Consider the following 14,819-nt stretch of genomic DNA (forward strand, 5'->3'; position numbering starts at 1 on the left):
GTTTAACATGGTGGGCAGGGTAGAAGTCAAGTGGGCTGCTTTGTTTTGGTTAGTATCACATGCCTCTTGTGTTATATCCATAATAATTGAGACAGATGGTGAATGCCACTTGCCTTGTGCTTGTAAGTGGTTGGCAGGCTTTCTGGAACTGACGGGTCAGCCACCTTCTAATTTTCACTTGTAACTACAGTATTTATGGCTGGCCCAGTTATGTTTCTCGACATTGGTGATCTCTCAGCATGTTGATTGAGACTGATTTGCTACTGATGATCCATGAAGTGTCAAGGGGTATTGGTTAGACTCTACTTGAGTGATGTAAATGTTGTTTGCCACTTTTACAGTGTCCAGCTGAATTTGCCAACTCTGTCTATGTGTCAGACTGCTTCATTATCTGAAAAATACGATGTAAAACTAAAGCAAAACACTGCAGATGCTGGAAAGCTGAAATAAAAACCAAATGCAGGAGAAACTTAGTAGGTCTGGCAAAATTTATGGAGAGAGAAACAGCATTTATGGAACAGCACTTTGAGTCTAATATGACTTCTCTTCAGAACACAACATGGCACCAGTAGCAGATTTTATCCCTGTATTGTTTGTGTCTACTGATCCTGCCACTGACTCGGCCAATTCATGGATGTGGTTTTTTTCACTGCCAGTAGCTCCCAGCAATCTGAAGGCACTCCTGCAGAACTTAGAGAAGAGATTGGGACCCACACATTGGATCAACTTATTGATTGGAGGTCTCATCTAGGGCTTCAGACAAACAACTGCAGTGAGAAGAGGGACCCATCAGTCCCTCAATTGACTGGTTTTGAAGTCATTATTTGCTACTCTCAGTCTATTGTCATGGCTCCTTCGGCCCTCCCAGGCAACAGTTGGTTAAGGAATGGCTCAGTGTAAGGGACATGGGAGAAACAGGTCAAAGTAGTGAAAACAAAAGTAGGCTATGTTGCCCAGCTTGGTCTTCCAAAACTATAGTGGATGCTAACCTGCTATACTCGAAAGCAGTCTGCTTCATGTATTCTTTGACCATGGGAATGATGTTACGTTTCCCACCTACTCCCATGGAACAGGAGGGTTCCACTTGAATTTGTTGCTGTCCCATCTAACATTTGCCATTGGATGTCACCTTTCCATCAGTGGATGACCAGAGTGGTGAAAGTACTTTCGGTTTGTTGGTGTCTCTGGTTCTCAGAAATCTACCATGTAGAATTGTCAACACTCAGTACCCGAGTCACCTTTAAGGCTGTTTTACCATTGTCAGACCAATCACCAACCGTCTTTGAAGTATTTGGCACCAAACTAACCATATGGTTGCTTCTGTAGCTGATGTATCTTTGTTTTCCAAAGATACCTGTCTTTTAACTGAACATTGAAGTGAAAATGCCGAATGGAATTCTTCAATGCAAAGGACTTCTTGAAACCTAATCAAAAGTTGGAAGTCGTTCATTCGGCAATAATGACTGTTGAAGATGTGAATTCTCTAAAGGCAGATTCAGTGGGTTAGATCAGAAGTTGATAGGTAAGAACCAGGCTAAAGCAATACAAAAAAGGTTAGTTTTACTGAGCAGTTGCTATCTCCTCTAATGTTTTGAAGATCTAAACAAAATGCCATAACACACACCATCTCATCGTATCTGTGTGGTTTAGAACAGATATCAGAAATAGCACATGTATAGTTGCACCCAGCTCGTCCTATCTCTTCAACCGAGAGGCACTATCCAACTGTGTTTGGCCTGGAGACACTGGCAGCTCCACTAGTTTTCACTTTAGTTTTAATGTTGGTTAGCATCGTCGTTGAGAATTGAAAGGCAGGTATCCCTGTAAATGGCAGGTGAAAACTAACCATTTGTACCAGGATTGTCGGTCTGACCCATATTTTATTCATTTTGCTCCTGACGTTGTGAGGATGCAGATTGTTACCAATCCATGTACTCTGTTAGACATGTAAGCTTAGGTCAAAATTGTGGTGATCTAGCTTTTAATAGATATTTCAATGTGGAGTCCAATAGAAACCAAAAATTCAACTTGTGACTGTGTTCAGTGTGAGAAAAGTTGCTCTCTCGGCCTTGCATGTCAGGTTTAAGCCACACAGTTAAGTTGTTCATCTTTGAAATGATGTGGTTAATAAGTAGTGCTGGTGTATTTATTAAACATCCCTTATGTAAAATGGGATTCGGTGGGGGAGTGCTGAGGTCAGTCCACCTGAGTGTGATATGTGTGCACAACTGTTTGAACTGTCAGTGAGATTCTGATTGGGAGCTTTCAGTTTGACTGTGTGCACGCAGTGGCTTTATCAATAGACATTTTAACATCCTACATCTTCCAAAATTGTTCCATTAAGTCAGTTGCACATTTCAAATAACTCTTTAGGAGAACCAAAGAAAACCTTTCCCCATAAGCCTGCAGAACAGCTGAACTCAGGCCAGGCATTGACACGAAAGCTGAATGAGTCAGGAAGTGAATGAGTTCCCAAACCACACACTGTTGAATGGAAAACAGATATAATCAGCCGTGTAACTAGCCCATGAAATATTTAATAAGAGCAGTCTATAAGCATTCACAATACCCCTCAATATCACACTTGGCACTGTTTAGAAATTGAGTTGATCTGTTATATTTGCCTCAATAACCCAGTCGCAGAAAGACTGAAACCATTTTCCACAATTATTTTCACCTTAAAATGAGCTAATGTTGAAACCTGGAATTGTGCTTGATGCTGTTCATAACTCCATGACATCTCAAAACGTTGGATAGTCCATTTTCAAAATATGGGGAAGACACAACTGCTTGCTTGTTCATTGAAGCTTCCACAAACAGCAATGAGGTTACCGTAACCACTGTAAAGGCCAGGGCACAAGTGACCTCGGAATCTTCCAAAAGCATTTAAAGGAAGTGGTCGGGAGCTGGGGGCTACTGGTAGTTGGGTGGAACCTTTAGCCGGTAACTAGGTGAAACATTTGGGGCAGCGAGCAAACACAAGTCAGAGCTTAATTTTGGGGGAGACTTCAATGGGCAGTTTTGGACTGGGCTGGTTTGTAGTCCTGGAGGTTAGAAGAGGGAAGGAGTAGTGACATGTGCTGAAGTAAAGGCCTCTGTTGTGGACTTAATTTGGAGGGAAGCGCTGGAGGGGTTTTAAACAACTGCATAAAATGTAATATTATCCTTTTCCTCTCCCACGTGTCTCTGCTGCGAACTCAGCCCTAATTTCCCCCACCTCCACATCACATGCATCTATCCCCACAGCCGTGCCAACATACATTCTCAGGTGAGGAACATCATTGCCTTCCTGATTTCGCCTGGGTATTGTACCTTGTGCCCAACATGAACCTCTCCAGTTTTTTTTCAGAACGTTGCCTCATCAGGGACATTTGGTGCATATTTTCTGTCCTGCCAATTTAACTTGTTGCAGTGTACGTCTGACAGAATGCTCAAAATCTAAGCTCCTCCCAGGCAGGAAGATCTTCATCCAAACGGCCTGGCATTTTCTAAGCAGTAACCGCTTCACACAAGCAGTGATTCCCATGAAAGCAGCACAGTTTCTGTTAAAGTATGTATCACCTATTGAATGGTGGGGCAGGCTCTAGGGGCCGCATGACCTATTTCTGTTCCTGTTTCTTATCATCTTAGTAGATATTTTGGCCTTTTGAATCTGTTTTGCTTTTTAAAAGATCATTGCTGATCTGATGTTGGCTTAACTTCTTTCCTATTCATCCCAGTAACTTTTTGTTCCCTTCTTTAAAAATATTCAAGGGTTCAGTTTCCAGTGCTGTCTGAATGAAGAGAATTCTACAGATTAACAAGCAGTCGAGGAACGAATTACTCTGATCTGCTTTTTATTAATAAGATGTTCCCCTTAAATTGTGATCAGCACCTTTAAAACAGGAAACCACCCTCACAACATCCACCCTACCAAACCATGCATTACAAAACAACCATCTCTTTCTTCTAAATTCCACAGATACAGGTCCAACCATTCCTCACTAAAAATAATCCTGCCCACCCCAGGGATGCATCTGTGATCAGGGCTGTGTGGGACCTCAGGAGGACATATTCCGCTTGAAGGATGCATATTAGATGGATCTGTCATGGAGAAATATGCCGTGTGTTTTGAGAGGGAGGAGGAGAAAATTAAACACTAAGTGACAAAAAATTAAAAGAGCAGAATGTTAAAAAGTGGCAAGACCAGTCAGCCAATCTGATTAAAGGAAGCTCCAGGAGAGGTAATGCCCAACCTATAGGTGTGAATTTAGGTTACTGTTAATTGTTTTAGGTAGCTTATTAGGGAAAGATGTGAAGAGGACGCAAAAGAGACTTAGCAGACAACCACAGAAGATTATAAACAGATTTTAAAACCAGAAAATGTTCAGAGCTTCAAGAAGAAACCTTCAAGAGTTATGAGACAATACTAGGGATGAGAGTGAGCAAGTGTTGTGTTTTGCAAAAAAGAATTGTGCATGTTCTGCCCTAGTCATGGTCACTACCTCACAGTAGAATTTAATTTTCTAACAAGATTCAAAGACAACAGTGGCCACTTCATGGAACAAAGTCACCTGAACATAATGGCTAAGAGGGTTGGGAAACAGAATTAGTCTTTAATTCTCCTTGGGTTCATTTCTGTTGTGTCCCCTTTCTTCTGTGATTAAACTCCCTTTTGTTTCCTCTGATAGTGTGGTCCGTTTAAATTGATTTGACTTTACCTGCTGCCAAGCCACTTGATATTGTGTGTTGCTGTTTGCTCATATACTGTCTATATGTCTGTCAGAAATTAAAGCAGTTTTTTTTTGCCATTTTAGACACTTCCTTGAATCTATAATCTTCTAGGATGGCAGAAATGTTCAGCAGGCTTACAGGGAACTTTCTTTGACATTTGTTGCTGTTCTGACCCTTCAAGGAGACTTTTTTCCCCATTTGTTCTTGATGGCCACAATCATGCTTTTTCCTCCCTGCCCCTGTGTTCCTTATGATTCCTCTTCCCTCCCATGCTGTCTGTATTCTTACTCTTCATCTTCATCCAGCAGGCAGTATCTGGCGTTACGTCAGAGCGAGTGCATCTTACGTCCCTTATTTGCCTCCTCTCTGTGACCCCAAGGACGGGCATTTGCTTGTGGATGGCTGCTATGTTAACAATGTCCCAGGTCAGCACTACAATCACTTCCTATCTACACTGGCCCACTGGGGACATTGGATACTTGGGGCTCGGAAGGAAATTGTTGAGCATTTGGCGTGTTTGAAATCTCCATAACACTGTTGACATTGACTATCTGGTTGTATTACAGCTCCTGAAAGTTGTGGGCAAAGTAGTGATTAAACACTAGAAACCAACAGTGGTAAATGTACAATTCAATACTGATTATAATTTAAACAGTAATTGGCTGAAAGTGTATTCTATGTTAAGCAATTCTGCAGTATGTGCTACTTTGTTTCCTTCTGAAGCAAGTCTTTCTATGAAGGTTTATTATCCTCCAGCCCAGGGATAGGCAGGAGGTGGATAAGTCTTGTGTGGGGACTACTGCTGTCTTTTCTCTTTGCAGCTGTGCTGTCAAACACTAAATCTGCATAGCATCAAGGGGTCGCGCAGGCTGACACAGGGCTTCTCATCATGCCTTATGGAATGAGTGAGTTGTCCCTTCATTCCCCAGGTAGCTCTTTGACTTGTACATATTTTCGTTCACAATTTGATTTTGGTTAATATTACTGCTTCATAATTCACTTTGCCTACTGAATTGACAAATAGAAACATCCTCTCAGAAATTAATACATTCACAAAAAAAAAGTGCTGACCACCTAAATTGTCATAAATTGCACAAACAAAACAAACTCCGGGTGATTCACCTTTTACTGTGGAACCCTATTCTCTGCAATAAGCTCAATTGATGAGAGTGTTTTCGGGCAGATCATATAGATTGTCTCAGTCAATGTTTACTCCTTATTATCTCTTGTGTTTTTGATGGGGTGTGGCCTATTTTTCTTTACATATGTTGAGTGGCAGTGACCTCCGAGAAATAAGTTTGAAGTTGGGGTTGAGGGTTTAAATAGATTGAATGTTATTATAAAATGAAAAGAAGGAAAATGTTTTGAAGCAGCGAGTGGTTAGAGTCAAGACAGCACTGCCTGAGCATTTGGTGGAGGCAGGCTCAGCTGAGGCATTCAGAAGGGAATTATGTGGTTATTTGAAAAGACACCATATGCAGGGTTACAGGGAGAAGTCAAGAGGATGATGGTAAGGGAGATGCTCATTCAGAGGGTCTGCACAGACACGATGGGCCGAACACCACCACCTATGCTGCAACCATTCCATTTTCTGAAGTAACAACTTGTATTTATGTAGTTCTTCAACAGAGTAAGTGTACCACAGCACACAAATGGTATGGACACAGAGATGGCAATGAAAGGGGAACCATAGGCTTCCTGTTCTCTCTGATACAACTTCTATTGAATGAAGTGTCATTGTCCCTGCTGTCAATCTCACTCTCTTTTTGGTTAGGTGGTTCAATGTTTGTTCTAAAGTATTAGATATCAAACACTGCGCCACGGAAGGAGAGAAGAGGTGTGGAGAGATTAGGGAGGGAATTCCAGAGCTGTAGGCATGACTGGCAATACTGGGAGAGACGATCAAGGCCAGAATTGAGAGGACCTTCATTACTGAAGAGCTGGGGGAAGTAGCAGGGCTGGGGTAAGTTGCAGAGCTGAGGAATTTTTTTTTAAAAATGAAGAAAGTTCTGTTTGAATGTGCAGAACTACATTTTTTATGAGGCAATGGTTGCTAAACACAAAGTTTAATGAAGCAATTTTTAAAGAGCTTGATTTGGAATGTTGCTTTGTAAAGCTTAAAGGCAAGGCCACCTTGAAATAACTCTGTAATGTGATCTGCTGGACTGACAAAAATAATGTGTTGAAGTGGTGTGGGCAGTGCACGTACAAAGAAAATTGTTGAACATCATGAGGAAATGGTAGAGCCTGGACAGAATATCTTGTGTACAATTCTGTTTCCGTTTACAACTTTCTGGAGGAAAGATTTTGAAGAGGAAGGAAGAGAATATCAATACTGGGATGGCTTGCAAGTTGAAGGATTGATTGGCAGAAGATAAGGAAAGATGGAAAGATTACTAAGAGCCAAGAACTTGTCTTTGAGCAGAGCGCACAAGGTGATGAGATGATCAGCAAACACTGGTAGAAATTGCAGGCAAGTGGATTCCACTGTAACTGATCATTATTAATCAGGAGAGTGGCTCATTTATGGCAGTTCAGCTGGTTATCCTAAAACAAAAAGAAGCAATTACCAGGCGAGTTGTTCAGAATGATTCCCCCAGCAGCCTGCTACCCCGGATTTGGGTTTGCAGCAGAGTTAATGCTGCGAGTTTTTGTGATGCTGTGCAGATTTCCTGGGCCTGTGAGTTGAATGCTGTGACCTCCCCTTCTCCACTCCCTCTGCACCAGAGGAGCATGCACTGAGGAAGTGGGGAAAGGCTGGCGGGTCACGCACACCTGTGCTCTTCTAGGCCTCTGACTGCATCTGTTCCTCGTGTGGTTAGGCTCGCTGTGGCGGTACGTGCGAGCTAGCATGTCCCTCTCGGGCTACCTGCCACCACTCTGTGATCCCAAGGACGGACATTTGCTCATGGACGGAGGATACATCAACAACCTGCCAGGCAAGTATGTGACATTAGGTTAGCAGAGGGGAAAGGTGAGACCTAAATAAGCTTCTCCTAAGCAAAGTACATGAAGGCTTCTGTATTCCTCAATTTAAAAAGTTCTTTGTTTGAATTGGTGCAGCCCCCACGTAGAGAAGTGCCTGCTCACAGTTGGTGATGAACCATCCTTATTTCAGTCTGTCAAACATCGGAATCACTTTGCAGCCTTCCCAGCTCAAACCCAGGTGCAGATGCCAGCAGGAGACATTTAGTCACAATCCAATGGGAGACATCAGCCTTTTGCCAAAATAGGATGGCACAGTCCACCCCATTCACTCCAGCAACAGGTTCAGGGTAAACTAGGTTAGATTAGATTCCCCTACAGTGTGGAAACAGGCCCTTCAGCCCAACAAGCCCACACCAATCCTCCGAAGAGTAACCCACCCAGACCCATTTCCCTCTGATTAATGCAACTAACGCTACGGACAATTTAGCATGGCCAATTCACCTGACCTGCACATCTTTGGACTGTGGGAGGAAACCGGAGCACCCCCAAACAGATACGGAGAGAATGTGCAAACTCTACACAGACAGTCACCCAAGGCTGGAATTGAACCTGGGACCCTAGTGCTGTGAGGCAGTAGTGCTAACCACTGAGCCACCGTGCCAACCAGGCTCATTTATCCTCTCACTCCATCACCTGGTCAGCAATAACGGAGGCATCTTTATTTAAAGAGTTGGTGATAGCGAACAATTATTAGAATAAGTTCTGCAAAATTGATGCCTTTGATGTTCAGTGCTAACGTGATCAGCTGGAAGGAATGTGATTAATATGGATTGTGTTGGTGTAACCTCGACAAGTCTCATTACAGACTGGGGTCTGGTGTTTGTTGTGAACTGTAATCTGCCCATGTCAGCTCACTGAGGTGCACATTCAGAGATGGAGAAGGGAGGGGGGGGGAAACATGCATGATGACAATTATTGTCTCCTGTTCATTATATTTGTGATCAGGATTTTATCCTTAATTACCATATCATACGTAACTTGGGATTTCCCAGTCCATTTGTGTGTAAACTTCAGATGCTGCTCTCGACCCAAACCCATTACTCCCATTTCCAGCTTTCCACAGCTTTTCTTAGAGCATCTCCCCCACTCCCCTTTCTGGTCTGTTCCGTTCTAGTGACATTTCAGGGGAGATGATACCATAGCGGTAATGTCACAGGACTGTAATCCAGAGGATGAGACGAATCCCATGGAGACACAAGTTCTGGCAGTTGGTGGAATTTAAACTCAGTTGACCAACCTGGAATTGAATACTCGTCCAGGAAACTATTATTGATTGTAACAACCCATCCATCTTCTGGTTTCTCTAAGGAAATCTGCTGTCCTCACCTGGTCTGGCCCACATTGTGATTCTAGGCCGACAGCAATGTTGGTGTTTCTTAAATGCTTTCCCAGTTCGGGGGTATTTGGGGAAGCGTATACTGGCCTTGCCAGTGATGCCTGCATCCTGTGAAAGAAAATCTTTCAAAAACACCCCTTCCCAATGAGCTTACCCCCTCCCTACTGAGCCTGTGAATATAACATGTGGATCAGCTCCTATACTTCCTCTGGTATAATCTATTTACTCATGAACAAGACCCTTGCTATTAATGTGATTGGCTGCAACACGATCATGTCCTTGACAACTAGCTAAGTGAAGCTCCCTCTCCTGGCTGTGCTATCTACCATTCAGCCCAACCATTCTGCTCATGATTAAGTTGGTACTGAGTTGATCTGATGGCCCCTCCTCCAGTGGGCCTTTCTCCCCCCTCCATTTCACCTTTCTATCACAATTGACCAGCCAATACAGAAGTGTTTTCGTTGCTGCAATCCCTCAGTGTCTGTACCAAGCAGGTTATCATCCTCAGAGACTTCGAGCTCTGTCTTCTCACTCTGTCCTTTTCCCAGGCTCTATCTTTCCTTTTTCTCATCTTTCATATAAATTCCCTGACCTGATCAGCCGCATGACTTTTGTATTTAATAAGACCTCAATATTTCTGTCATGTCATCTGCATGTAATGTAATCTCCAGTCACTTCCTGATGTCCATTTCTGCGCACACTTCCTCCCTTCCATACCCTCAAGCGACCTCCTCCTGAACATGCCCTTAAACATTTATTTCCCAATTCACTTAGAACTGCACTTTCAAAAGCCCATCATTCTAGCCTTCGGCCTTCTGATTACTATCAGAAACATAAAACATGCAATAACAGAACATTAGGCAGGCATTGATGGGATTTGATAAAGCCAGCATGGGTTTATGAAAGTCAAATCATGCTGTACAAATCTACTGGAGTGTTTATGGTTGTAACTAGTAGAATAGATAACGGAGAAGTGGTGGATGTGCTGTATTTGGATATTCCAAAGGAACTTCATAAGAAGTTAGTGGACAAAGTTGAAACGTGGGATTAGGGATAAAGTATGAACGTGGATTGATAATTGGTTGACAGATCAGACACACAGTGGGACTAACTGGGTCTTTTTCCAGGTGGCAGGAAGTGACTGTTGGAGTACCATAAGGATCCATGTTTCAGCCAGAGCTATTAGATATAAATGAACTGGATGAGGGAACCAAATGCAACATTTCCCAGTTTGCTCATCACACAAAACTGGGTGTGATTGATAGTCATGAGGAAGATGCAAAGAGATGTCAAGGTGATCTGGGCAAGCTTGTTGAGTAGGCGACCGCGGAGCTGGTGTTGTACAATGTGGCGAAATGTCAAGTTAGATGTTGGGAGAAACAGAAAGGAAGAATGCTGTTTAAATGGTGACATTGGGAAGTGTGGATGCACAAAGGATGGCCTTTTATCCAGTTAATACAAGTAAACTGGAGTGTGCTGCAAGCAATTACAGAGACAAGTGGTATGTTGGCCTTCATTACAAGAGGATTTGATTCAGAAATTAGGGATGTCCTGCTGCAGTTATACAGGGCCTTGGTGAGACTATGCTGCAGTATTGTAACAAAAACATAAATTGCTGGAAAAGCTCAGCAGGTCTGGCAGCATTTGTGGTGAGAAATCCAAGTTAACCTTTTACCTCGCATGACCCTTCTTCAGAATGCTAGAGTATTGTATGCTGGTTTGGTCTCCCTCCTTAGGAAAGGATATACTTGCTATAGAGAGGGTGCAGACATGGTCATAAGTCTGATGCTGGGGATGGCAGAATTGTCCTCTGAAAAGAGATTAGTTCGACTGGGCTTGTGTTCACTAGAGTTTACAGTATTTGATTGAAATGCCTAACATTCTCACAGGGTTGGACAGACTAGTTTCAGGAGGATGTTTTCCCTGGCTGAGAGTCTTGAACTAGAAAATTTAGTGTCAGGGATACAGGTTAGACCATTTACGACTGAGATGAGAAAGTGTTTATTTACTCAGAGCAGAGATCCTTTACCACAGAAGGTAGTGGAACCAAGTCACTGAATATAATCCAAAGAAAGAGAGATTAATTTTTAGGTTTGAAAGGTATCAAAAAGAATGTGGAAAGAGCATTAATATGGCATTGAGATGGAGGATCAGCCCATAATCAGGCCTTCTGCTACTCATAATTTCTGTCTTTCTATGTTTCTATATCTGCTGCTACTGATTTGTTCAACTACACTCTCACCTCTGCCTTTGTTGTGGTCCTAAATAATGCTGTTACCCTCACTCTGGCCATTCCCCCTCAGTAGCTTCCCGCTGCCCCCACCCCATTCCCAGTAGAATCCTCATGTCCATTTTCATTAGGTCCAAGAGACACAGACATGAACTGACATGACAGGTTTCATCATTCATTGCCATCTGACTGGGGCAGTACAAGGCCATATCTTAGTCCAGTTCCTGTTTGTTAAAGATGCTGATATTTCACCATTGTCCAAGAGTCCAACGATACAAAGATAACCTCAATTCCCAGCTTTTCTCCTTTGCAGACAATTGTCTTAAAGAACTTCTGCATCTTCACTTCAGATATGTGCGTGAGAAGCGCATGGATTTATTTATCACTAAGTGTAAGATCATTGGATCAGCTGTCCCAGCTGCTCCCTTTCTTTCTCCATGTTCACTAACTCTCTGAAGTTCTGCTCAATTATTCTGATCAAACTTCTCTCTGAGAGCACCCTATGCGCTCTCCTTGCCCAGTGTTGTATGTCAGACCCATCTCCTCCCTGGACTTTATTTCCATTAACCTGCTGATCACCTAGCACAAAGGAAAACAGCCTTTGCTGGAAAAGCAGGTCTGGCAGCATCTGCAGACAAAAATCAGAGTTAATGTTTCTGCTCAAGTGACCCTTCCTCAGAAACATTCACAGTTCTTTTGGCTTGCTGATCACCCAGACTCCCTTTTGGGTCCCTATGTGATCTGAGGTTGTAATCAATTTTCTCTGTGTTGTCCCTCTTGCCTTTAAATCTGCTATTAATGCCAGTCTTCTGCAAAGCAAGACCTTTCATCCTTAAATCCTTGCAAACTACTGATTCATCTCCAACAGCCCTTTTCTTTGAAGTCCTTCCAGACATTTTCAGCTCCCAAATCCTTTCCCAACCCTCTTGAAATTCCATGTTTGAATTCTTCAGTCCGGTTTGAGACACCATCCAAGCCCCCCACCTCCTCCATGACTTCCAATTCCCCCGCCCCCAAAACCTCACCTTCACCACGGACGTCCAGTCCCTCTACATTGTATCCCCCACGAAGAAAACCTAAAAGCCCTCCATTTCTTCCTCTCCCACCAACCCAATCAGTCCCCCTCCACCAACACTCTCGATTATGGAACTAGTCCTCACCCTTAACAACTTCTCGTTTGAATCCTCCCACTTCCTTCACACCAACCAGGTGGCTATGGATACCCTCCTGGGTCCCTGCTATGCCTGCCCCTACATAGAACAGTCCACCTTCCACAGCTACACCAGCATCCTCCCCCAACCTTTCCACCGCAACTGTATTGGTACTGCCTTGTGCTCCCATGAGGAGGTTGAACAGTTCATCCACCACATAAACACCTTCCACCCCGACCTCATTCACCTGGTCCGTCTCCAGCAGCAGCCCCCACCCCCACCCCCTACCCCCTTCCCCCCTTCCTGGACCTCTCAGTCTCCGAAAACTGACTCAACACTGACATCCAATGCAAATCCACCAACTCCCACAGCTCCCTTGACTAGACCTCCTCCCACCCACCCCTCATGTTCCCTTCCTCCCAGTTCCTCCATCTCCACCATATCTGCTCACAGGATGCGCAAATCTACTCTACTTCATGGGCCATAATGTTCCCCTCCCCTATGACAAACAGTGCCCTCAATCGTATCTCCTCCATTTCCTGCACCTCAAACCCCTCCAGTGCATCATTCTCCGCCACTTTTGCCATCTCCGGTCAGACCCCACCACTGCTCCCTCTGCGACTCCCTCAGGTTCACACTCCTCACCAACCCACGCTCCACAGTTGGCACCTTCCCTTGCTGCCACACGTCCCTCCTCACTTTTGTCCAAGGCCCCAAAGGGTCATTCCAAATCCAACAGAGATTTCCTTGTGCATCCTCCGACCTCATTCATTGCATCCGGTGCTCTCGGTCGTGGTCTCCCCTGCATCGGTGAGACCGAGCACAAACTCGCAGAACAGTTCAGGGAAAACCAACCAACTTCACCTTCCTGTGGTCAACCATTTCAACCCCCTCTCCCACTCCCGTGAGGATGTGTCTATCCTGAGCCTCCTCCACTGTCTACACAAGGCCACCCACAAACTGGAGCAGGAACACCTCATCTTCTGTCTTGGGACCCAACAACTACACGGTATGAACATCAAAGTCACCAGTTTCCATACCTCCCTTGTCCTCACCCCATCCCAGATCCAACCCTCCAACTCAGCACTGCCACCTTGACCTGACATGCCTGTCCATCTTCTTTCACACCTACCCGCTCCATCCTTCTCACTGATCTATCACCATTACCTTTACCCATCTGTTGCCATCCTACCTATCTTTCTCCTCGCCCCACCCCGCACTTCCCCTCCCTTTATCCCTCAGCTCCCTTCCCCCTTTCCAGTCCTAAAGAAGGGTCCTACCCAAAATGTCAGCCCCTTGCTCCTCGGATGCTGCCTGACCTGCCATTGCCAATCTCCTTCAAGTTCTCAAAATCGCAAATGATTTCCTGTCTGAGTGTGGTAAAAATAAGCTTTTTCCTTTCCATTCTCCTTGCTTTTTGTGCAGCATTTGATATGGTTGACCACAGCATCCCTTTCCAGTGCTTCTGTACGATTGTCCTTCCAGTCAGGGCTTATACTTTCCTAGTTCCGTGTCAGATTATAGCCATAGAATCACTTATCAGGGCTTTCCTTTCTGATCCTGGACTACTGCATCTGGTGCTCATGAACGCTTGACCCCTGACCCTTAAGCATCATCCAGAACACACAACCCAGTTTTCACGCACGTGCTGTCATCAACCAGCTCTACCTTATGGTCACCTCTCTCAATTCCTCCACTTTATTTAAGTTATCAGACTTATTGAGTGATAATCCAGTGCAGATGAGCAGAAATTTCCTCATGAAGTATTGGAAAGACCAAAACCATTCCCTTCAAACACGGATGACGAGCGATGCTCCCTATCCTCTGACTCTATTTCTTTCCCTGGCAGTCTCTCAGTTTACACCTTTTCCTTTTGATTTCCTCTCTGTTTGCATCTTCATTCTGTCTTTTGTCTCCCCACCTGCTATCAGCAGGAACCTTCATGCCTTTCCAGACTTGACAATTCTCATGCAATCTTGGTGGACCACCCCATCCTTTTGTGAACTTGAGGTTATACAAAACTCTGCTGCCCCTGAATTCACTTGTACCACATCCAGCTCCCTTTTAGTCCTGACTTACCAACGCACATTGAGCCATTGTTGAGCAACCCCTTGTTCTTAAAATGTAATTCCTGTTTTCAAATCCCTCCATGGCCCTGTCTCTCCCTCTCCCTAAAATCTCCACCAGCTACACAACCCTCAAAGATATCTGTGCTCCTCTAACCTTGGTCTCCTGGGCATCACTATGTTGAATCATTCCCCCATTAATGGCCACATTCAACTGTCTGGGACTTATACTCTGTAATTCTTTCCCTGATACTCTCCATCTCACTCAAAGTTCTTTGAAATGGTGCTTACAATCTACCTTTAACAATGTATTGTTATCACCTTTGTTTAAAACC

The 14,819-nt window shown here is 44.1% G+C and overlaps 1 protein-coding gene across 5 annotated transcripts in view; it reads left to right on the forward strand.

Moving 5' to 3' along the window:
- Positions 1–14,819, forward strand: part of pnpla6 (patatin-like phospholipase domain containing 6) — a 202,565-nt gene that overhangs the window by 165,586 nt on the left and 22,160 nt on the right. For 3 of the 5 annotated variants that reach the window (XM_060855275.1, XM_060855278.1, XM_060855279.1), the window contains one exon: positions 5,019–5,138. In XM_060855275.1, coding sequence (XP_060711258.1) covers positions 5,019–5,138 — 120 coding nt within the window. Of the gene's footprint in view, positions 1–5,018; positions 5,139–7,535; positions 7,653–14,819 lie in introns of all 5 variants that reach the window. The other 2 variants (XM_060855277.1, XM_060855276.1) reach the window with 2 other exon arrangements.

The sequence above is a fragment of the Hemiscyllium ocellatum genome, chromosome 45 (genome assembly GCF_020745735.1).
Source record: "Hemiscyllium ocellatum isolate sHemOce1 chromosome 45, sHemOce1.pat.X.cur, whole genome shotgun sequence".
Taxonomy (NCBI): Eukaryota; Metazoa; Chordata; class Chondrichthyes; order Orectolobiformes; family Hemiscylliidae; genus Hemiscyllium; species Hemiscyllium ocellatum.